This window comes from Salmo salar, chromosome 13 (genome assembly GCF_965601325.2).
Source record: "Salmo salar chromosome 13, fSalSal1, whole genome shotgun sequence".
NCBI lineage: Eukaryota > Metazoa > Chordata > Actinopteri > Salmoniformes > Salmonidae > Salmo > Salmo salar.
The window spans coordinates 83,264,294-83,288,880 of NC_138303.1; the positions used below are offsets into that span (position 1 = coordinate 83,264,294).

The 24,587-nt window shown below is 44.8% G+C and overlaps 1 protein-coding gene across 2 annotated transcripts in view; it reads left to right on the forward strand.

The window, feature by feature from the left end:
* LOC106567921 (cell adhesion molecule DSCAM) overlaps positions 1–24,587 on the forward strand; it is a 139,639-nt gene that overhangs the window by 53,257 nt on the left and 61,795 nt on the right. For both annotated transcript variants that reach the window (XM_082960374.1, XM_082960375.1), the window contains exons 4-9: positions 12,474–12,620; positions 12,845–13,123; positions 13,305–13,580; positions 14,589–14,885; positions 17,051–17,326; positions 23,562–23,840. In XM_082960374.1, the coding sequence (XP_082816500.1) occupies positions 12,474–12,620; positions 12,845–13,123; positions 13,305–13,580; positions 14,589–14,885; positions 17,051–17,326; positions 23,562–23,840 (1,554 nt within the window). The remainder of the gene's footprint in view (positions 1–12,473; positions 12,621–12,844; positions 13,124–13,304; positions 13,581–14,588; positions 14,886–17,050; positions 17,327–23,561; positions 23,841–24,587) is intronic.

The window sequence follows — 24,587 nt, forward strand, 5'->3', positions numbered from 1 at the left end:
GGCTGGGTTGTTTAGAGTGATACAGATGTAGAATCTTAATTTGAGCCAGTTTGCTAGAGTCAGTAGCATATCCATCTGCCTTGCCTCTCTGACACCAAGGAGGGATGAAATCCTAACAAAGGTCTTAGGAAAACCAGCAGTAATTAGTGATACATAGACAGAAATGACTCGCCAACTACCACCCTCAGCAGGCTAGAGACCTGGGAGACTGTGATGTAGTAGTTTGAGAATACAGAAGATAACATGGAATAGCTTACTGCAACGGCACCCCATTGAATACATCTGGAAAATAATTGTATTTTCTCTGTGAATAACTGTGGTTAATTGACTATGCACTGACCTGCACAGTATGTTCAACCTGTAAACAGAGAGAAACACAAGTGGGAAGAGAAGCCTCAGAGGGGAGGAGAGATGAGGAGCTCTGTTCTTTTCTTTTCTGTCTCCACGGTAACATTGATTGATATTCTTCAGGTGGAGCAGCAGGGCTGACCACTGCAGGCTAACATTCCACTCCACCGCCAGAGGGGTGGAGGGAGGGAGAGGAATAGGAGTGGTGGAGGCTCGGAGACAGGAAGGGAAGTAGAGAGAGCGAGGGGGGTGGTAGAGGTAAGGGTAGAGAAAAGTGCACGGAAATAGAGAGAGGGGGAGGGGAGAATCAGTAGAATATCTGTTGGTCAACCCCCAGACACTCTTGTATCGACACCGTTGAAATGAGGCACACTATACTTTGCGCACACATGTGAGTGTGACTGCATATGTGTGAGTGTGTGTGTGCCCTGTGCAGTTGGCTATAAATCTGAGGCTGGACTAATGAATGTGTCTAGGCCACAGTGACCCTGTGTCCTAACTGTTACCATGGCAACACAGGGCCACCTTTGCATGAAAGTGGCCTGCCTGGCCACTCCCCCCTGCCTTCACCTCTTGTGAGGGGAGGGAGAGAGAGAGAAAGAGACAGAGAGACAGAGAGAGAGAGAGACAGAGAGACAGAGAGAGAGAGAGACAGAGAGAGAGAGAGAGAGAGAGAGAGAGAGAGAGAGACAGAGAGAGACAGCGAGAGATGCAGGGGTTCTCTCTCTGTGCTCTACTGTGTGTTCATCTCACACGTCTTCTTTATTAAGAGGTAGTCGGGCAGAACACTATAATTAATTAATTACACACACACACAAGCACACACACACACACCAATTTACTGAGCACTCTCCCAACTTTACTCTCCATTGGTTGGCTTCACTCTTTTTTATTCGAAACATTACAAACAGTACAGTGTCAGGTAATCAACTTAAACAACTCCCCTGTAGCATCATACAGTATCTTTATTCCAGGGCAAAAGGTTTTTTAGAAGGTCAAAAGCCAGTTTATATGCAGCATGATACAAGTGATTGTGATTGTTTTATCTCAGTAAAACATATATATGTTGAACTGCATCAATCAAACAGCAGCTGTTCATATGAAAGATTCCCAACTATAATATGCCAGATAATCTGCTGTTATTAGCTAGAGCGAGTGAGGTAGAGCACGGAGAGATGTCTTCACTCAGCGTCTTCTCTCTCCCTCTCTCCTTCTTTCTCCCTCTCCCTCTCTTTCTCCTCTATCTCTCTCTCCCTCTCGCTCCGTCTGGCTCCTGAATATTTAATGGAGCTGAATTACAGAGGCCCTCAACCATAATAAATGGAGAATCAGACAATTAAAGCAGAAGCGCCTGGGCTTTGAGTCTTACCTCTCCCAGAGGAGTCAGAGATTATTTAAAGTGGCACACTGTTTGATTATCTAATCCTCCCCTTGCCCTTCTGTTTTACTTACCGCGATGCAGCACTGCACTGTGCTGCACACTGCCTGCTCCCTCCGTTTGCCTCCGCAAATTACCATGAAATGCCAATGAACACTCAATCTATCTAAGACCAGTCTATACTATAGGGGTTAGATCTGAGGAAGGACCTGAAGTCACTTCCACTGATCTTTTTTTTTTTCTTCTTCTCACTTAATTGACTTGGTTTTTAACAGAGGTTTGGTTTAGCTAGGGATGGCCTGGTTTTCAGAGCTGGTATTGACATCAGATGTTTTTGTGTGTGTGCGAGAACCATAGACATTAAAACCAGTAAATAGTGATAGCGCTGATGTCATCCACATATTCCTATGAAAAACTCCCGATGGCGCATGAAGTATTTGAATTTAAAGCGCTTCATATTGCTGAATGGGGCTGAATGGCACCAAAAAATTGCTAAGGATCATGGTGAAAGTGGCCGTAACTAGCAAAGGTCATGGTCGATGTAGTCGTTTTCGTCCTGCCTGAGAGAGTCAACCTTAATGTCTATGGCATGAGGGCGCGAGCCTCCTCGTAGCCTGCCAACCTGTGATTGGTCTGTGCCAGCACATTGTCCTGTGTGACGACAAATATAGTAGTCAGAATGGATCTCTGTTTAATTAAATATCTCTGTTTAATTAAATATCTCTGTTTAATTAAATATCTCTGTTTGTAGTGAGCTTTAAAAGAATTCACCATGGTGATGGAACTTGATTATAATAAACATGTTTTTTTTCCCCAAAACAGCCATAAAAATATAAATGTTTGGCCGTTCTGCCGATCGTAACTTTCTAGGGCAGACCAGTAGCCGACCTGCAGAGGTCGTGACTTCACGTTCCAGACCGGACACTGGGGGGCGTGAACCCACACGTGGAACCTCTCACTCCTTGATGGTTGCTGACATCCAGAGAGGTGACTCAGGACAGGTGAAAACACTGATCTCTGTATGGACTATTGAACAGAGAAAGTGAGAGATTGGAGAAAGGCCTACTTTTTTGTCATGTGCATACAAAGCACATTTTTTTCACACGCGGCATCATTTTGGGTGTTCAGATCATAGATATTAATTGAATAGATAGTGATAGCTAACTTAATGCTTGCCAGTGCCATGTGGTTGCCCCATGCACAAAAGTTTCACATCAGTGCAGCTGAGAGGGGAGATCTACTATACATATTCATGAGGTATACAGCTGAGGCCCAACACTGGGGCCATTTAGCGTCAGCCAGGGAGAAGCCAATGATAGCATTGTAAATGCACAGCCATCAGTGGCTTAATGACTTGAGTCTAATACTGGCCAATTAAGACGCACAGTCACTCACCATGGCCCAATGGCCCCCATTCATTTCAGAGGAAATAGAGTCTGAAGTGAGCCTGTGTTCACATCCCAAAAACGTATGTGTGTGTGCGTGCGTGTGTGGGTTGGCCAATGTTTAGCTCAGAAAGGAACCTTAGCCCCAATACATACAAACCTTAGCTCCAATGTGAACTGCTTAAATACAGTAGGTGTGTGTAGGAGGGGACAGTGCTGAACAGCTGTAAGTTAGTCCTAATGATCAGAATGAGCACTGATACACAGCTCTGCCCATCATAATATCATCACATACTAATCACGCTCTAAAGCCACTACTGTCTGTGTACGTGTGTGTGACCCTATTTTAGTTATTCTTGTATCAAGGGAACATAGTCACGGCCTGCCGTTGTCATGGGATTGTTGTACTGCAGACGATCATTTATTTGTTTTTGATCATTCTGACTACCTTGATCCTCATAGGATGTATCAATATATGAACGTTAGGTATTCATTTAAAACATGCTGTGCAATGACCAACGACAGACAGTAATGAGTGATTGATCCAGTCTCTTGCTCCAGGGCATCGTTAGTTAGACTATTGTTGTCTTGTCACTGGGACAATGTTAAATGTCCATCCACAGTTAATAGCAGTAGTGTGTGTTCAGTCTGGCAGAATATGACATCTTTATCCTCCACTCTGGCGTACACGCCTACGGAAGGAGGGAGTCGTCAGCCCCAGGCTACTGTAACTAGTTAATGAGCAGAGGGATGTTTCTCCTGATTATCACCATGTAGAGAAACTGTTGCTCACTCAACTGCATACATACTGTACATCTACAATACATGGTCTGCCTGGATTTAATGATAGATAGATAGATAGATAGATAGATAGATAGATAGATAGATAGATAGATAGATAGATAGATAGATAGATAGATAGATAGATAGATAGATAGATAGATAGATAGATAGATAGATAGATAGATAGATAGATAGATAGATAGATAGATAGATAGATAGATAGATAGATAGATAGATAGATAGATAGACCGTAACTTGCCTTACTGTCAGTGTGTTCCCAAACTGTAAGCTCAACCAGGTAAGAGAGAGGAACATATACGCAATATATAGAGAAGTATTTGGCTATTTCAGCCACACCCATTGCTGACATGTGTATAAAATTGAGCACACCGCCATGCAATCTCCATAGACAAACATTGGCAGTAGAATGGCCTTACTGAAGTGACACCGTCATAGGATGCAACCTTTTCAACAAGTCAGTTCGTCAAATTTCGACCCTGCTAGAGATTTCCCGGTCAACTGTAAGTGCTGTTATTGTGAAGTGAAAATGTCTAGGAGCAACAACAACTCAGCCGCAAAGTGTTAGGCCACACAAGCTCACAGAACGGAACCACCGAGTGCAGAAGCGTGTAGCGCGTAAACATCGTCTGTCCTCGGTTGCAACACTCACTACCGAGTTCCAAACTGCCTCTGGAAGCAACGTCAGCACAAGGACTGTTTGTCAGGAGCTTCATGAAATGGGTTTCCATGACCGAGCAGCCTCACACAAGCCTAAGATCACCATGCACAATGCCAAGCGTCGGCAGGAGTGGTGTAAAGCTCGCCACCATTGGACTCTGGAGCAGTGGAAACACGTTCTCTCGACTGAAAAGAAACACGTTCTCTCTTTCAGCTTGACAATGCCCCCGTGCACAAAGCGAGGTCCATACAGAAATGGTTTGTCGAGATCGGTGTGGAAGAACTTGACTGGCCTGCACAGAGCCCTGACCTCAACCACATCGAACACCTTTGGGATGAATTGGAACGCAGACTGCAAGCCAGGCCTAATCGCCCAACATCAGTGCCCGACCTCACTAATGCTATTGTGGCTGAATGGAAGCAAGTCCCCACAGTAATGTTCCAACACCTTGTGGAAAGCCTTCCCAAAAGAGTGGAGGCTGTTTTCGCAGTAAATGGGGGACCAACTCCATATTAATGTCCATGATTTTGGAATGAGATGTTCAATGAGCATGTGTCCACATACTTTTGGTCGTGTAGTGTAGCTAAGGAAAAGATTATGTGTATTATTTTGTGTATCTGGAAACTTGTGTGTGTACTAACTTACTGTACGTGTGTGTGTGTTTCCATTGTGAGCTTAGCACATTATGCAGACAATTGTTTGGTAGGAAGGTGCTGGGATAGGGATAGCGTTGCCCTGACAACCCCAGTAGCTGTCAACAGCTTCCTGTAATGGTGACAAATGGTGGTTATTACAGGAGGGGTAATATGGTGGAATCCCCCTCTACTGAACTGTACTGTACTGTCTTAGAGATACAGAGCTTCTTCTCCTAAGGACTGACAATTAATAAGACCAGGCCTTATTACAGTACAACTCAGGGCTTCTTCTACTCTGATACTCCCTCATATACAGGACATGACTTACTGTACATAACAGGCCTGTGTTGAAAATAATTATAGTGAAATCTTTTGAACACATTGAGCGTTTGATTGAGCATGCCAGGAGTGCCTGATGGGCAGGTTTTGAACCTGTGGGACTATTCCATAGATTCCATTGCGCTAGACAACCTCAATCAAGCACAGCTAAAGTATTTGACAGAAAACAAGTAGTATTTGCACCCAGACATGGCAGACGCCGCTGCATAGGACCTTGATGTGTTGTTGTTCAGAAAATGTTTTTAAAAGAGTCATTCAGAAGTGGAGAGAAAACACAATAATTATGCAGTTCATGTCTTTTCAACAGCAGCTTCAAGTCTGAGCGCAGCAGGGAACACACACACACACACGCACACACACACACACACACACACACACACGTACATACACACACAGAGGGAGTAGACAGAGAGAGCGTGTAGAGGATATATTCATTATAGATGCAGATAGCTGCAGGTGGGCCAGCGTACTGCTGTTCATGTCAGGTAGTGTGAGTTTGTGTGGCCAAGGTTACAGTGACAATAATAACCCCTGTCTCTGGGGGTGAACCAACCTCCACTCCCCAACACGGCACAGCCTGGCAGAGACAGCCTGGCAGAGACAGCCTGGCAGGGAGCACAAGCTATTGCTAGTCGGCTGACTCTGCAGGGACTGGGCTTCTGCCCTACTTGGAGGATAATCAAATGATGATGAAGCAAATTTCTATTTTTGTTGTTGAAAGATAGCTTGGGTGTATTTTTTTATTTACGCGAGCTGATCAGCTGCCACAGTTCAAAGTTCAAAAGGGATGTTAAAAGTTTTTATGCTCATAAAAGACAGCTTGCATTTTGACAATATAACATTAGCCTAACTCAGCAAAGGGATGTGAGAAATGTTTCAGCGAGAAGCATTTTAATACCTGACTATATCTTATCTCCCATCTAGAGAGAGACAGAGAGCGAGGCTGTGAGGTCGGAGTCTTCAAGCGCCTGTTGGGATCTGTCAAACAGACACGGCTGACATTTTTATGAAAATTGCTCTGCCTGGCCATGATCTGTATTAGCATATGAAAGTTGTCTTCTTCTCTTTTTTTCTCTCTCTCTTGCACATTGGTGCATGCTAATTTGTAAGTCATTTCAGATGACAGAGAGTGGTTGTATCCCAGAGGTGCTGTCTCTTTCTCTCTCTCCCTTTCGCTCTCTCTTTCTAACCTCCCATACTGTCTCAAACTCTCTCTCCCATACGCTCTCTTTCTCTCATAGTCTATTTCTCTCTCTCCTCGTGTCTCTATCAGTGTAGAATCAGCTGAAGCCTCAGAACTGTGCTGCGGGTCCTACGCAGTGGTCCTTTTGTCAACAGTCATGGAGAAAGCCACCTTTTAGGAAGATGGTCACCCAGCAAGCATAGGCCAGCCTGGAGAAAGAGTTCAACAATGCCACCATGTGTCTCCCAAGGAGAGATGATTTGTTAATGTTATTCATTTTTGTGTGTAAGGTTGTTGAGTTATTTTATCTGCAAAATTGCCAAAAACTGAATTTCCTAAATGGAAACAGCATGAGAGGACATGGCTATGATTCAGTCAGAATTTGTGAAATCCCCCATGTAGAGAATACAGTGTACATTAGTGCTCACTGCAGAATCTATTGAGCGGAGGCTCACAGAGGGTGACTTGTGTCCCTGATCATGGCCATGCCAAGCACCTGGCTAGAGGAAGGAGAGGGGAAGGGGATGGATGGGGATTGGTGCCACCTGGGGTTTGGTGATACCATTGCCATCCCCTCACACACACACATGCATCACACACACACACGCACACATCACACAGCTCTGCGTTATCACGGAGGGCTCTCTCTCTTCCCTCGTCTGCGTTAGTATTCAGTAGGCGGACTGGGGGGAGCAAGGGAGGGCGTAGTACAGCCCTGTGGATCGTTATTATTGACCAAGCCTCTGTGTAGCCCTGTGCTGCGGAGACAAGTCCACACGCACACACACACACGCACACATACACACACACACACACACACACACACACACACACACACACACACACACACACAAACACACACACACACACACACACACACACACACACAGTGTAGTTGCTGTAGTGTGGGTCAGTTGAACATTCCATAATCACAATTATCCATAAATAATAGTTAAAAAATATATTGATAAAATAAATATAATCATGAATGGTCGTAGAGAGAAATCCCATCCTAAGCATGCATCAGGAATCTGATTTCAGCCCTCCACTGAGAGGAGGAGACGGATTCAATAAACAACAATCTAGAGGATCTGTGTTTGTGTAATTGTGTGTGTGTGTGAGCAAGACTGTGTGTGTGTGTGTGTGTGTGTGTGTGTGTGTGTGTGTGTGTGTGTGTGTGTGTGTGTGTGTGTGTCACATGGAAACACACACACACCTCGCTCCACACTGACTTTGAGGTACGCGAGCACACACACACACACAAACACGCACGCGCCAACACACATTACTCGCTCTCCGTTGTCATGGATTAGATGAAACCTGTTATAATGAAAGCGCTTCTCATTCATAAGCCTGTAGAACAAAATCTTGTCAGCTTTTGACGCCAAGCAGCATGCCAGGCGAAGTTCAGGGGAAAGGAGGATCAAAGAAGGAAGGGCAGGAGAGACTGACTGATTCCCCCTACTTTGATATATGTTATTTATAATCGCTTGGAAATGAATTATTTTTCTTAACCTGCATGTCTGTCTCACTTATGGTTGTCTTGTCTTGAAGAAAATAAAGAACAGTTGAGTTGTTTAATAGCTTGTAAAATATCACATCTACTGAGGAGTGTAATTGGTTTAGAAAACACTAGGATTCCATTCTCCTCTGCTATAAGGTTTAGCAGAGATGATGTGTTTGTCTAGCATGCAAGTACACACACACACACACACACACTCTCCTTTCCCCCTCATTTTACCAGTGGTTGCTTCTCACACACAACTGCATGTAAATCACAAGCTGAAAAGCCCTTCAGGATATCAAATCCATGCTCTAACTAGGTCAACGCTCGCTCCTCACAATACACTGCCGCTACTGCATCCTCCTCGCCTCCCTCTCTCTCTCCTTTTCTATCTGCACTACATGACCAAAAGTATGTGGACACATGCTTGTTGAACATCTCATTTCAAAATCATGGGCATTAATATGGAGTTGGCCCCCGCTTTGCTGCTATATCAGCCTCCACTCTTCTGGGAAGGCTTTCCACTAGATGTTGGAACATTGCTGCAGGGACTTGCTTCCATTCAGCCACAAGAGCATTAGTGAGGTCGGGCACTGATGTTGGGCGATTAGGCCTGGCTTGCACTCGTCGTTCCAATTCATCCCAAAGGTGTTCGATGTGGTTGAGGTCAGGGCTCTGTGCAGGCCAGTCAAGTTCTCCCACACTGATCTCGACAAACCATTTCTGTATGGTCCTCGCTTTGTGCACGGGGGCATTGTCATGCTGAAACAGGAAAGGGCAATTTCCAAACTATTGCCACAATGTTGGAAGCACAGTATCGTCTAGAATGTCATTGTATGCTGTAGCGTTAAGATTTCCCTTCACTGGAACTAAGGGGCCTAGCCCGAACCATGAAAAACAGCCCCAGACCATTATTCCTTCTCCACCAAACTTTACAGTTGGCACTATGCAATTGGGCAGGTAGCGTTCTCCTGGCATCGCCAAACCCATATTCGTCCGTCGTACTGCCAGATGGTGAAGCCAAAGAACGTGTTTCCACTGCTCCAGAGTCCAATGGCGGTGAGCTTTACACTACTCCAGCCGATGCTTGGCATTGTGCATGGTGATCTTAGGCTTGTGTGCGCCTGCTCGGCCATGGAAAACCATTTCATGACACTCCCGACGAAGAGTGCTTGTGCTGACGTTGCTTCCAGAGGCAGTTTGGAACTCAGTAGTTAGTGTTGCAACAGACGATTTTTACGCGTGACGCGCTTCAGAACTCGGTGGTCCCATTCTGTGAGCTTGTTTGGCCTACCACTTCGCGGCTGAGCCGTTGTTTCTCCTAGATGTTTCAACTTCACAATAACAGCACTTACAGTTGACTGGGGCAGCTCTAGCAGGGCAGAAATTTGACGAACTAACTTGTTGGAATTGTTGCATCCTATGATGGTGCCACTTTGAAAGTCACTGAACTCTTTAGTAAAGCCATTCTACTGCCAATGTTTGTGTATGGAGATTGCATGGTTGTGTGCTCGATTTTATACACCTGTCAGAAACGGGTGTGGCTGAAATACCCGATTCCACTAATATGAAGGGGTGTCCACATACTTTTGTATATACAGTGCATTCGGAAATTATTCAGACCCCTTAACTTTTTCCACATTTTGTTACATTACAGTCTTATTCTAAAATGTATAAAATAGTTTTTTATCCTCATCAATCTACGCACAATACCCTATAATTACAAAACAAAAACAGGCTTTTAGAAATGTTGGCAGATGTTAAAACATTTATAACTGTAATATTACATTTTCATTTTCAGACCCTTTACTCAGTACATTGTTGAAGCACCTTTGGCAGCGATTACAGCCTCGAGTCTTCTTGGGTATGACGCTACAAGCTTGGCACACTTGTATTTGGGGAGTTTCTCCCATTCTTCTCTGCAGATCCTCTCAAGTTCTGTCAGGTTGAATGGGGAGTGTCGCTGCGCAGCTATTTTGAAGTCTCTCCAGAGATGTTCGATCGGGTTCAAGTCCGGGCTCTGGCTGGGCCACTCAAGGACATTCAGAGACTTGTCCAGAAGCCACTCATGCGTTGTCTTGGCTATGTGCTTAGGATCATTGTCCTGTTGGAGGGTGAACCTTCGCCCCAATCTGAGGTCCTGAGTGCTCTGGAGCAGGTTTTCATCAAGGATCTCTCTGTACTTTGTTCCGTTTATCTTTCCCTCGTTCCCGACTAGTCTCCCAGTCTCTGCAAAAAGCAGGTGCTGCCACCACCATGCTTCACCGTAGGGATGGTTCCAGGTTTCCTCCATACATGACGCTTGGCATTCAGGCCAAAGAGTAAAATCTTGGATTCATCAGACCAGAGAATCTTGTTTCTCATGGTCTGAGAGTCCTTTCGGTGCCTTTTGGCAAACTCCAAGCGGGCTGTCATGTGCTTTTACTGAAGAGTGGCATCCGTCTGGCACACTCTACCATAAAGGCCTGATTGGTGGAGTGCTGCAGTGATGGTTGTCCTTCTGGAAAGTTCTCCCATCTCCACATAGGATCTCTGGAGCTCTCTCAGATTGACCATCGGGTCTTGGTCACCTCCCTGACCAAGGCCCTTCTCCCCCGAGTGCTCAGTTTGGCCGGGCGGCCAGCTCTAGAAAGAGTCTTGGTGGTTCCAAACTTCTTCCATTTAAGAATGATGGAAGCCACTGTGTTCTTGGGGACCTTCAATGCTGCAGAAACGTTTTGGTACCCTTCCCCAGAGCTGTGCCTCAACACAGCTCTACGGACAATTCCTTCGACCTTGGTTTTTGCTCTAAAGCTCTATGGACAATTCCTTCGACCTAGGACCTTATATAGACAGGTGTGTGCCTTTCCAAATCATGTCCAATCAATTGAATTTACCACAGGTACACTCCAATCAAGTTGTAGAAATATCTCAAGGATGATCAATGGAAACAGGATGCACCTGAGTTCAATTTCGAGTCTCATAGCAAAGGCTCTGAATACTTATGTAAATACGTTTTTCAGTTTTTTATTTTTAATGAATGTACAAAAATATCTAAAAACCTGTTTTCTCTTTGGCATTATGGGCTATTGTGTGTAGATTGATGAGGAAATGTTTTTATTTAATCCATTTTAGAATAAGGCTGTAACATAACAAAATGTGGAAAAAGTCAAGGGGTCTGAATACTTTCCAAATGCACTGTTATAGTGTATCTCTTTCTTTCTCTCTATTTCACGTTCTCTCTGTGTTTTCTCCTTCTTTATTTCAACTCTCCTCTTTCTATCAAATGTAAAATATCACAAGGTTTAATCAATATTCTTTAATTAAACATCAAGGACATGAACACAGGTTCGTTACTGCCTTCTATGGATTATTGTAGCGTTCTGCACAAAGGCCAATACAATACAGTATGTCTCATTACTCATTTTTCCCTTTCTATATCAAAAAGAAAAGGGGGTCAAAATAGTGTAGATTGTTGCAGTGATGTAATGGGTTTTGTGTTTTACAGACAGTATTCAATAAGAGGTGTCGGTCACTGTTCCAGTTCTCATAGCTTCAACACTGACTGGCATAGATGGGAAGGAAATGGGAGGTGCTATGCACGTGCCATTCTCAAGCCCATCCTAAACAGCATCCTCCATCATCTCTGTCTGAGGAATATCCTCCCAGCTCCTGCTATGACAGCTCCGGCAGCTCTCAGGCATTAGTCCTCCTAAACGTTGACGACCTCCCCCCATTTCCAGTTTTCCCACCAATTAGCATGATATTAGCACATCCGACCTGAGCTGCGCCGCGGTGCCATATCAAAGCGCTGTGTGATCTCTGTCCCTGGATCTCTCTGCTTTAGTCTGAACGAGAGACTCTCCCGCCAGGGAGAGAGAGCAGAGCGATGAGCTATGTGATAACGAGCAGTGTTAGACTGCCACAACACACAGCCGTGTCACATTCCCTCTCAGATGTGTTCAGCTAAATGGGCCGGAGCAGATGCTCAGTGTCTGTAGTCTTGTCGCCAGGCACATCACAGAAGACACCTCTGCAAATATTTACCAAGCCGCATGGATATTCTATATCAAGTTTTGCTAGGGCTGTTTTTAGTGTTTTTATTTGTTGAATCCTATCTGTATATGCAGGATGATTCTGATACCACTCTGTTTATATGCCACACAGCTGTAAGGTTGTACAGTATGTTGCTTCTAAGCTACATAAGCAGGTTGTATGTTGCATATGTCTAACGATTAGCTGTGTCTTGTTATGTTGCAGCGCCTCGGTTCCTCATCACCTCCACGGGAGCCCTGTACATCCTGGACGTGCAAAATGAGGATGGATTGTATAACTACAGGTGTATGACACGCCACCGCTACACAGGAGAGACCAGGCAGAGCAACAGCGCACGCCTCTTTGTGTCAGGTATGCACAGGGACAGTACAGCTTGGATACCAGTCTGTTGTGCAAGTTTGAGTGCCAATGATAGCCTGGAATACACTCTGAATATCACTAGGTTTCACTATTGTTTCACTTCACTCCTTCAATCTGGACCTGCTCCCATCTAGTCAACTGCGTATTGCTAAAAATGCATACTTTTGACCAAAATATTGCATTTCTCTCACCTTTGGCCATTGCTCCTCCCTCAGACCCCTCCAACTCGGCACCGGTCATCCTGGATGGCTTTGAGCGTCGCGAGGTGATGACATCACACCGGGTGGAGCTGCCGTGCAAGGCGTCTGGTCACCCGGCCCCCAAGTACCGCTGGCTGAAGGACAACCGTCCGCTAGAGCCGGACAGCCGCTTCAGGCAGAGTGTGACGGGCCTGTTGATAGAGAGGGCGCAGCCCAGCGACAAGGGAAGCTACGTGTGTGAGGTGTGGAACAGCTATGGCAACGCAGAGGTGGTGGGGAGGCTGCAGGTTAAAGGTCAGTAATAGACTGTGTGCTGCATGTTGTGCTAAATGTACAGTATATTTGTTGTTAATCTGTTAATTGTATAGCTAAAATACTGTTCAGAGTTGGATACTGTTCAAAGTTACTACATTCTTAGCTGATATACAGTATGTCACATTGACAAGAGAATATAAGCCCCCTCTCCCTCTTCCAGAGCCCCTGAAGGCAGTGGTCAGCCCGAGGAAGGTGAAAGGCAGCGTGGGTAGCCAGGTGTCTCTGTCGTGCAGCGTGAGTGGCTCGGAGGAGTACGACCTGTCCTGGTACCGGAATGGAGAAATTATCTACCCTGGGAACAGTGTTCGTATGACTGGCAACAACCGGGAGAACCTGGTCATGGCTGGGATGGCTAAGAGTGATGGAGGAGCCTACCAGTGCTTCGCTAGGAAAGGCAAGATGTCCGCCCAGGACTTTGTCCAGGTCATTCTGGAAGGTCAGTACTCTCAGTGTATGTCTGTGTGGTCAGGGGGTTAGCGATGTTACTTTCAATCGCAGCAGAAAATCTGTGTGTTTTTGTTTTTGGGTAGTTGTGTGCTTTTAGTGTGTATGTGCATGTGAGCATTGTGTGACCATGCATCTGTGTGTGAGGGTCCATGCATGTGAGTGTGTGCTTGCCTGCATGTGTTTTTTTGTGTGACTGCAGAATTGGGGAACACCAACCATTGATCAGGTGTGCGTGTGTGACTGCTAATTAGGGCTGCAGTAAAGCCCTGCCACAGCCCCTATAATTAGATTATCTGAACGAGCCTCACATTGCTCGCATGGCCTGAACTCCGTTGCTGTGGCAACTGTCTCCCATGGCCATGGACCAATATAAAGAGGGTATTGATAATCTATAATGAGGAGGAGGAGGAAGAGGAGAGGGAGGAGGAGTAGAAACAATTCCAAATTCTCTCTCCACTGAGATATACAGTATTAGTGTGAATGGACACTGTGTGTCATGATCCTTTGATGCATGTGACTTGAGGTCAACAGTTTTTTTTTTATCCCTGATTTACTGTATCTGGCAAAGAGACAATGTAATGAATGCTCCTTTTATAAACTAGACATACTAGACATAGATCTAGGATCAGTCGAGCCAAACCTAATCCTCACCTTGACCTTAAAGGAAAACTCCACCCAAAAACTATCTTTTGGTATTTGTTTCATTAGTCCATTGTTGAAAATGTTTTGCTTGTCAGCAATCAAGTTTTCAAGATATGTAACTTTCAAAATACAGAAATATGACCTGAATGATGTTGACAAGCAAAGCATTTTGGGAATATATCAACAATGGACCAATGAAACAAATACCAAAATATACTGTAGTTTTGGGGTGGAATTTTCCTTTAAGGGGGATAAAATGCAGCTGACTTTAGATTGGTATCTAGATCTACTAGAAAAAAAGTATCTTTAACTCTAACCCACCTCCCATCTTGTCTCCCTCTCCCCCTCTCTCCAGACGGCACGCCCAAGATAATCTCTTCCTTCAGTGAGAAAGTGTTTGGAACCAACGAGTTTGTGTCACTGTTCTGCACGGTGAAAGGCACACCGGAGCCCAGGGTGATGTGGACGCTGGACGACGACCCAGTCATCAGGGACTCCCGCCACCGGATCGGCCACTACACCAACCAGGAGGGCCATGTGATCAGCCACCTGAACATCAGCCAGACCACGGGGCCGGACGGGGGGGTCTACCGGTGCATCTGCAACAATTCGGCCGGGGCGGTCTCCTACCAGGCGCGAATAAACGTAAGAGGTGCTTGTCAGATCAGCTCCTCCAAAACAATTACATTTTACACATTTATTAATTTATGAATTATAAATTCATTTGTTGTTGTTTTTGTTGTTTTTCCTGATGCATGTGTTTTTTTCCGAAGCTCCTTTGAGAGTGCCTGACTAACCTCTTTCAAGCTTGTTTCAGGGTCTCCTTGTTGTTTGTGTGTTCTGTGTGTGTTGTGTGTTATTTGTGCGTTAGTTGTGTGTTCTATGTGTGTTCTGTGGGTGTTGTGTGTTAATTGTGTGTTTTGTGTGTGTTGTGTGTGTGTTGTGTGTTAGTTGTGTGTTCTGTGTGTGTTGTGTGTTAGTTGTGTGTTCTGTGTGTGTTGTGTGTTAGTTGTGTGTTCTGTGTGTGTTGTGTGTTAGTTGTGTGTTCAGTGTGTGGTGTGTGTTATTTGCGTGTTAGTTGTGTGTTCAGTGTGTGTCATGTATTAGTTGTGTGTTAGTTGTGTGTTCTGAGTGTGTTGTGTGTTAGCTGTGTGTTCTGTGTGTGTTCTGTGTATGTTGTGTGTTAGTTGTGAGCCATTTATTTGTTTCTTTCCTTCTTGTTTTGTTTACATATGTCACAAATGTGTGTATGTGTGTACATGTGTGTCTTTGTTTTTGTTGGTGTGTGTATGTATGTGTTTGAGCGTGTTCTATCTGGTCTGTTTTCCCTTACGGTTGTTCTGTCTGTGTCGACGTGTGTATCTTTGTGTCAACTAGCTCCCCTGTCTGTCTGTACCCATCTTTTTCCTTTTGATTTAATTTCCTATTCAAAACATGCCAGATTATCCCAGGGGCTCGTATAGTGCTGCGATCATCACTCACTGGTGTCAGCGGTAACTTCTCTAATGCCCTACTCCCTACCTAACATTCGCTGATGGCTTTATATTGGGACGCCATTAAGTTGATTTACACTAGCACTAGCATTTGACTGAGGAGCAATCTACACTCAGCAGGGAGGTGCCAGGCAGCTCTATAGCCAGCTACTGTAAGACTGACTGTCACCATGGTTACTAGGGGTATATGAAGAGACTCCAGGCCCTCCATCCTCCACTCAATGCTAATTCATTACCTTATAAAGGCTCAAAACAGAGAAGGATAGGCCTATGGTCTGTGTTACATATTGGATAATTCATTTTGATAGTTTGCCCACTGGAAAGCACAATGATGTAGCTTAACATGGGCTTAGTGAGGGGATGCTAAAGTCTCCAGTTCAGTAGGTTAGCTACCCTAGCACAGAAGAGAGCGGAGCTGAGCAGAGTGTCCATGGCTTCTGAATGCAGCCTGAGCGTAGAAGATAAATATCCACAGGTGTCATTGCAGAGACAGTGTAATGACTGTTTCTCACATTGTTGGCTTCTTAATCATGCTAAAGAGAGTAGCAACGTGGATGCCTTTACAGTGCCCTAGAGGTGCACATCACCACAGATTTAGTTCAACTGTTCTATCTAGCTACAGTACCTAACTCTAGATTTGTACCTTTCTGTCAAGTGTTAGTTTTCCTATGGCTCCTATAGGCAATACAGGATGGATTGGGTCACTGTCATCGAACTACAGTATGTTAAATATCCTAATAGTCAGTCAGTATCCCTGGTAGGGTCTGTATTATAGAGCTGTGTTGGTTACATGCTGTTGGTTTTCCAGCAGTGTGAGAGAGCGAGCAGGGGGAACATGAGTAATGCTTTTGATAATATGTTCATAAGTGGAGAGTGGGAACATTGTGCTCTAATGCTTGTCAAATGCAATCATGCCTGGCGTCTAGCAGGTGCTAGAACAGTGTGATAATATTCACTTCACCTCTGAGAGTTTAAAATAGGAAAGTAGGTACACGCCCTCTGGAACACTCAGCTATGGATAGGTCCCAGTGACGAGGAACTAGGGTGATTTTATATTACTATTATTCAATGAGATTTATGTAAATTATTGAAAAAGAGGTGTTGATATTATACTAATAGTAGGATATTGTAGTCAGTCACAAAGGAATATATTATTTTAATATGCGTTACAATCTCCAAGAAATGTTGTCCTTGTCTTTCAGAATTAATCCCTGTCTGTCTCCATGGTTTCTGACACACTTAAACATCTCAAACTTCTAAAGTTTCACATTTCTCAGCCTCAAAATCATTTTAAGAGAGGTATTTCTCTTCTGTCTCCATTAAGGGCCTGCCAGCATACGACCAATGAAAAACCTCACCGCCATTGCTGGGCGGGACATGTACATTCACTGCCGCGTCATTGGCTACCCGTACTACTCCATCAAATGGCACAAGGACGCCAACCTGCTCCCCTATAACCACCGGCAGCGGGCATTTGAGAACAATGGCACGCTAAAGCTGTATGATGTACAGAAGGATGTGGATGAGGGAGAGTACACATGTAGCGTGCTGGTCTCACCTTCTCTCTCCACCAGCCAAAGTGTGCACGTCAGTGTGAAAGGTACAGTATGCACTCAAACCTTTAACCTACTCAGTTAAAGATATAAACCAGGGGTTCCCAACCTGTAGAGCTATCTGCGGGCTTTATGCTACGTTCATAACCACGTAGCAAGGTGGTAATTACCAGTTGTGAGGTTGTACATTCAGGCAATGGCATCTAGAATAGGGTACCTGTCGCCCCTCTAACACACATGATTCTACTCATGATCTACTCATCAGGACCCTGATTTGATGAAGCAAGTGTGTTACAGCCTCTTGTATATGCACTTTACAGATATATGCCATAATCAGTAAAAGGTATGGCTCTTACAATCAAATCAAATTGTATTTTTCACATGCTTCGTAAACAACAGGTGTAGACTGACAGTGAAATGCTTACTTACAGTGCCTTGCAAAAGTATTCATCCCCCTTGGCGTTTTTTCTATTTTGTTGAATTACAACCTGTAATTTAAATGGATTCACCCCCTTTGCTATGAAGCCCCTGAATAAGATCTGGTGCAACCAACTACCTTCAGAAGTCACATAATTAGTGAAATAAAGTCCACCTGTGTGCAATCTAAGTGTCACATGATCTGTCACATGATCTCAGTATATATACACCTGTTCTGAAAGGCCCCAGTGTCTGTAACATCACTAAGCAAGGGGCACCATCAAGCAAGCGGCACCATGAAGACCAAAGAGCTCTCCAAACAGGTCAGGGACAAAGTTGTGGAGAAGTAAAGATCAGGGTTGGGTTATAAAAAATATCAGAAACTTTGAACATCCCACAGAACACCATTAAATCCATTATAAAAAGGTGGAAAGACTATAGCACCACAACAAACCTGCCAAGAAAGGGCCGCCCACCAAAACTCACGGGCCAGGCAAGGAGGGCATTAATCAGAGAGGCAAAAATAGACCAAAGATAACCCTGAAGGAGCTGCAAAACTTCACGGCAGAAATTGGAGTATCTGTCCATAAGACCACTTTAAGCCGTACACTCCACAGAGCTGGGCTTTATGGAATAGTGGTCATAAAAAAACATTTCTTAAAGACAAAAATAAGCAAACATGTTTGGTGTTTGCCAAAAGGCATGTGGGAGAATCCACAAACATATGGAAGGTACTCTGGTCAGATGAGACTAAAATTGAGCTTTTTGGCCATCTTAGAAAACGCTGTCCGGTGCAAACCCAACACCTCTCATCACCCCGAGAACATCATCCCCACAGTGAAGGATGGTGGTGGCAGCATCATGCTGTGGGGATGTTTTTCATCGGCAGGGACTGGGAAACTGGTCAGAATTTAAGGAATGATCTTTAAGTCATACCACAGCTAAATACAGGGAAATTCTTGAGGGAAACCTGTTTCAGTCTTCCAGAGATTTGAGACAAGGACGGAGGTTCACCTTCCAGCAGGACAATGACCCTAAGCATACTGCTAAAGCAACACTTGAGTGGTTTAAAGGAAAACATTTACACGTATTGGAATGGCCTAGCCAAAACCCAGAACTCAAATCAATTGAGAATCTGTAGTATGACTTAAAGATTGCTGTACACCAGCGGAACCCATCCAACTTGAAGGAGCTGGAGCAGTTTGTCCTTGAAGAATGGCCAAAAATCCCAGTGGCTAGATGTGCCAAGCTTATAGAAACATACCCCAAGAGACATGCATCTGTAACTGCTGCAATAGGTGGCTCTACAAAGTATTGACTTTGGGGGGGTGAATAGTTATGCACGCTCAAGTTTTCAGTTTTTTTGTCTTATTTCTTATTTGTTTTACAATAAAAAAATATTTTATATCTTCAAATTGGTAGGCATGTTGTGTAAATCAAATGATACAAACCCCGAAAAAATCTATTTAATTCCAGGTTGTAAGGCAACAAAATAGTAAAAATGCTAAGGGGTGTGAATACTTTCGCAAGCCACTGTACGTGACCTTCCCAACAATGCAGCGACAAATCTAAAAATAATATTTAAAAAAGTACATGAGGAATAAATACACAATAAGTAACTTGGCTATATAAGGAACTTGGCTATATAGACAGTGATAAATAGCTCCACCATGTGGTGGTCTCTAATAGAGGTGGCGGTTTAGATATAAGTGCAACTGCCCCGGCGTCCCGGTAAGAGGACGGAAATGACCGGTAGGAGACAGGGATGCAATTCACACATTATTTCAACACTCAAGACAGGCACACACACACACGGCAAACAGGAAGTGGACTAGGTGGAAGTGTTATTGTGATAGTGGTTTGTAGGTCAGTGACATACTAACATTAGCGTGTGTTGGGAGAGTCCAGGGCTGCAGAAGAAATGGTCAATGGGTTGTGGCCCAGCCGTTGACGTGGAGGGCCGAGGTTTATGCTCCTCACTCTGCCACTGCTTGCTGAAGACTTACAACGGACTGGGATTGATTGTGCTTTTATACTTGTCCTGGTCACACCTGCTTATTGGTCAGATGTACTGTGGAGATGCAGTTCGGCAGGATCAAAGGTGGTGATGGGCGGTCAAATGTCCTAATCAGAGGCCACTGGTTGTGGCATGTAACTGGAGAGCTCCAGAGGTGCAAACAGAGTAGCCTATAAACAATGGGATCCCATCCCCCGCCTCTGCTCTCTGCTGAGTCAGGGAGTCAGGCAGAGTTAGGTAGGCTACTTGTTTCAAGAGTTAGAGAGGGCTATGAGTTAGTTCATGAGAGGGATTGTAAGGGTTTTCTACACGAGGTACCAGTACCGAGTCGATGTGCAGGGGTACGAGGTAATTGAGGTAGATATGTGCATATCAAAATCAATCAAATTTGATTGGTCACATACAGATATTTAGCAGATATTATTGCGGGTGTAGCAAAATGCTTGTGTTCCTAGCCACATCAGCACAGTACAATTTAACTGTGCAGTCGTATCTAAATCAATTCACAACAATACACACTAATCTCAAAGTAAAATAATGGAATTAAGAAATATATAAATATTAGGACGTGCAATGTTGGAGTAGCATTGACTAGAATACAGTAGAATACAGTATATACATATAAAATGAGTAAAACAGTATGTAAACATTATTAACTCAGGGATAGGCGTCCCGCTAGCGCTGACTTCCAGTGAAACTGGAGGGTGCGCAATTCAAAGAAATAATCATAAAAATGATGGATATTATATATTTAGGTACATACAAGTGTCTTATATCGGTTGAAAGCTTAAATTCTTGTTAATCTAACTGCACTGTTTGATTTACAGTAGCTATTACAGTGAAAGTATGCCAATGCGATTGTTTGAGGACGGCGCCCCACATCAAAATATATTTCCACCGGCACAGGTTTCATAAATTCACAAATAGCGATTCAATTTTCACTTACTTTTTGAATATCTTCCTCTGATTTGTCATCCAAAGGATCCCAGCTATAACATGTAGTGTCGTTTTGTTAGATAAAATCCTTCTTTATATCCCAAAAAGTCAGTTTAGTTGGCGCCATCGATTTGATAATCCACTCGTTCAACATGCAGAGAAACTAATCCGAAAATCTACCCCTAAACAGTTTCAACAAGTCAAAATACATTTGTATTTACTCCTCAGATACCCTTAAATGTAATCAAACTATAATATTTCTTACGGAAAGAAGTACGTTCAATAGAAAAATGATTTTAGTAAGTGCGTCTTGTCTTCATCGTGCGCCCAAACACGAATTTCCAAGACTGTGTCCCTGTACTAAAACTGATATTTGTTATTCGTTTTGGAAGTTACAAGCCTGAAACCTTGAACATAGACTGCTGACACCCTGTGGAAGCCATAGGAATCTATTGTGTTATATTCTCCTACATTATTTTAACATTTCTACAAACTTCAAAGTGTTTTCTTTCCAATGATACCAATGATATGCATATCCTGGCTTCAGGGCCAGTGCAACAGGCAGTTTACTTTGGGCACGTAAGTCAGGCGGAAATTGAGAAAAAGGGGCCTAGCCCTAAAGTGACCAGTGTTCCTTTATTAAAGTGACCAGTGATTCCATGTCTATGTCCATAGGACAACAGCCTCTAAGGTGCAGGGTTGAGTAACCGGATGGTAGCCAGCTAGTAACAGTGACTAAGTTCAGGGCAGGTTACTGAGTGGAGGCCAGCTACTGATGGCTATTTAACAGTCTGATGGCCTTGAGATAGTACCTGTTTTTCAGTCTCTCGGTCCCAGCTTTGATGCAGCTTTGATGGGGTGGCAGGTAGCCTAGTGGCTAGAGCGTTGGATCAGTAACTGAGAGGTTGCTAGATCGAATCCCTGAGCTGAGAAGGTAAAAATATGTCGTTCTGCCCCTGAACAAGGCAGTTAACCCAGTGTTCCTAGGCCGTCTTTGTAAATAACTGACTTGCTTAGTTAATTAAAAGTTAACTAAATAAAAGCTGTACTGACCTTGCCTTCTGGATGATAGTGGGGTGAACAGGCTTGGGTGGTTGATGTCCTTGATGATCTACTACTACTGTTGTGTAGGGATAAAGTGACTAGGCAACAGGATAGATAATAAACAGTAACAGCAGTGTATGTGATGAGTCAAAAGAGTTAGTGTGAAAAGGGTCAATGCAGATAGTCTGGGTAGGTATTTGGTTAAGTATTTAGCAGTCTTATGGCTTAGGGGTAGAGGCTGTTCAGGGTTCTTGCTGTGCGGTAGCAGAGAGAAATGTCTATGACTAGGGTGGCTGGAGTATTTTTAGGGGCTTCCTCTGACACCGCCTGGTATAGAGGTCCTGGATGGCAGCTGTAAAACTTTTTGAGGATCTGAGGGCCCATGACAAAACTTTTCTGTTTCCTGAGGGGGAAGAGGTGTTGTCATGCCTTCATCCTGACTGTGTTGGCGTGTGTGGACCATGTTAATTCCTTAGTGATGTGGACACCGAAGAACTTGAAGCTCTCGGCCTTCCGTTTCCTGTGGTCCACGATCAGCTCCTTTGTCTTGCTGACGTTGAGGGAGAGGTTGTTGTCCTGGCACCACACTACCAGGTCACTGACCTCCTCCCTATAGGCTGTCTAATTGTCTTCGGTGATCAGCAAACTTAGTGATGGTGTTGGAGTCGTGCGCAACCACGCAGTTGTGGGTGAACAGGGAGTACAGGATGGGACTAAGCACAAACACCTGAGGGGCCCCTGTGTTAAGGGTCAGCGTGGCAGATGGGTTGTTGTCTACCCTCACCAACTGGGGGTGTCCTGTCAGGAAGTCCAGGATCCAGTTGCAGAGGGAGGTGTTCAGTCCCATGGTCCTTAGTTTAGTGATGAGCTTGGAGGGCACTGTGGTGCTGAGCTATAGTCGATGAACAGCATTCTCACATAGGTATTCCTCTTGTCCAGGTGTGGAGTGCAATAGAGATTGTGTCATCTGTGGATTTGTTGGGGCGGTATGCAATTGGAGTGGGTCCAGGGTGTCTGGGATGATGGTGTTGATGTCAGCCATGACCAGCCACGACTAACATTGTAAAGGATCCCATCGTCAGCTGATCTGAACATTTACAGCCGCTATGCCAGTCTGCCAGTACACTACAGTACATAACCTCAGATGGCTCTCCCCACTGAGCACAGATGTCAATTAAACGTCTATTCCATGTTGGTTCAACATAATTTAATTGAAATTACATGGAAACAACAATGATTAAACCAGTTTGTGCCCAGTTGGTCTTTCCTCAATAATGGCGCTGCATAATTTGAAGTATCAGAAAGAACGTACCAATCGGAATCCTCTCTCACATGAACATTTATGCGAGGCGGGGGAAATCACGCCGACTGCGGCCCTAAACAAAGCCCAGAACGCAGACATTCCCACTGTACCTAATTTGCCTCTCGGCTGCTTAGCATTCTGAGGCTGCGGAGAGGAGAGGAAAAGAGCGGGAATCCCCAGGAGCCCATTATGCTTACTTTGTTGTGAATTAAATAATTGTTGAAGTGCCGTTTATTCCAATGTTATTTTAAATCATGAATTCTTCAAAGCATCTGTTTCTCACCATGGCTAAAGTGTCCCCAGAGAGAGAGAGACAGAGGAAGAGAAAGAGAGAGAGAGAAAGAGGGAACAAGGCAGAGGTAGAGGACAGCTAGCCTCTCCGCAAGGGGAAATGTAATTAATTTCTCTCTCTCATCTGCATCTCCATGGTGTTAAGCCATGCTATTAATACGTTTATAAACTAGATGTGAGGATGGCTGATCAGAACTAACTAAGTTGAATCCTTGCTTTAAGACACATACATAAATACTCTTGCCTTAACTCTACCCGTCTCTTTCTCCCGCAGTTCCCCCCACCATCCATCCCTTTGAGTTCCCTCGTTTCTCTATTGGCCAACGTGTGTTCATTCCGTGCGTGGTGATGTCAGGTGATCAGCCTGTCTTCATCACCTGGCAGAAGGACGGTCGGCCAATCCCGGCCAGCCTCGGCGTAACCATCGACAACATAGACTTCACCAGCTCCCTACGTATCTCCAACCTGTCTCTCCTGCACAACGGCAACTACACCTGCATCGCACGCAACCAGGCCGCCACCGTGGAACACCAGAGTCAGCTCATCGTCAGGGGTGAGGAGGGGTGAGGAGGGGGGAGGGGGGGGTGAGGGGGGATAGGGAGGTGAGGAGGTGAGGAGGGGAGAGAGGTGGGGGGAGAGGGGTGAGGAGGGAGAGGGAGAGGTGTGAGGAGGGGGATGGAGAGCGGTGAGGAGGGGAGAGGGGTGAGGAGGGGTGAGGAGGGGAGAGGGTTGAGGAGGGAGAGGGGTGAGGAGTGGGATGGAGAGCGGTGAGGAGGGGAGAGGGGTGAGGAGGGGAGAGGGTTGTGGAGGGAGAGGGGTGAGGAGGGGGATGGAGAGCAGTGAGGAGACGAGAAGGGGAGAGGAGGGAGAGGGGTGAGGAGGGGAGAGGGGTGAGGAGGGAGAGGGGTGGGGGGAGATGTGGAGATGGGTGGGAGGGGGAGGGAGCTGATGTGGGGAGAGAGGGGGGAGAAGGATTGACACCACTCATAGATATGAGTCTAGAAGGTATTTGCTAGTTTTTCCAGTATTCTGCAAGAGTAAACTCTCTTCATATGTTCCCCTACAGTTGGAGTGGATCCAAATCAACCTACCACTAGGCCTATGTTGGGTATAGCAAAAGAAAACCTATATGCTAAAACAAAATATAACCCTAATCCCAATAGCAGTGTTGCACATGTTGTTTTACTGTAATATTGTAATGTTGTGATGTGAGATGCCACTTATTCCACTACTGGGCTAATATGCTAACCCACCCGTTAGCATTGGCTCTTCTTGTTTTTCTCACACTTGGTGTGAAATT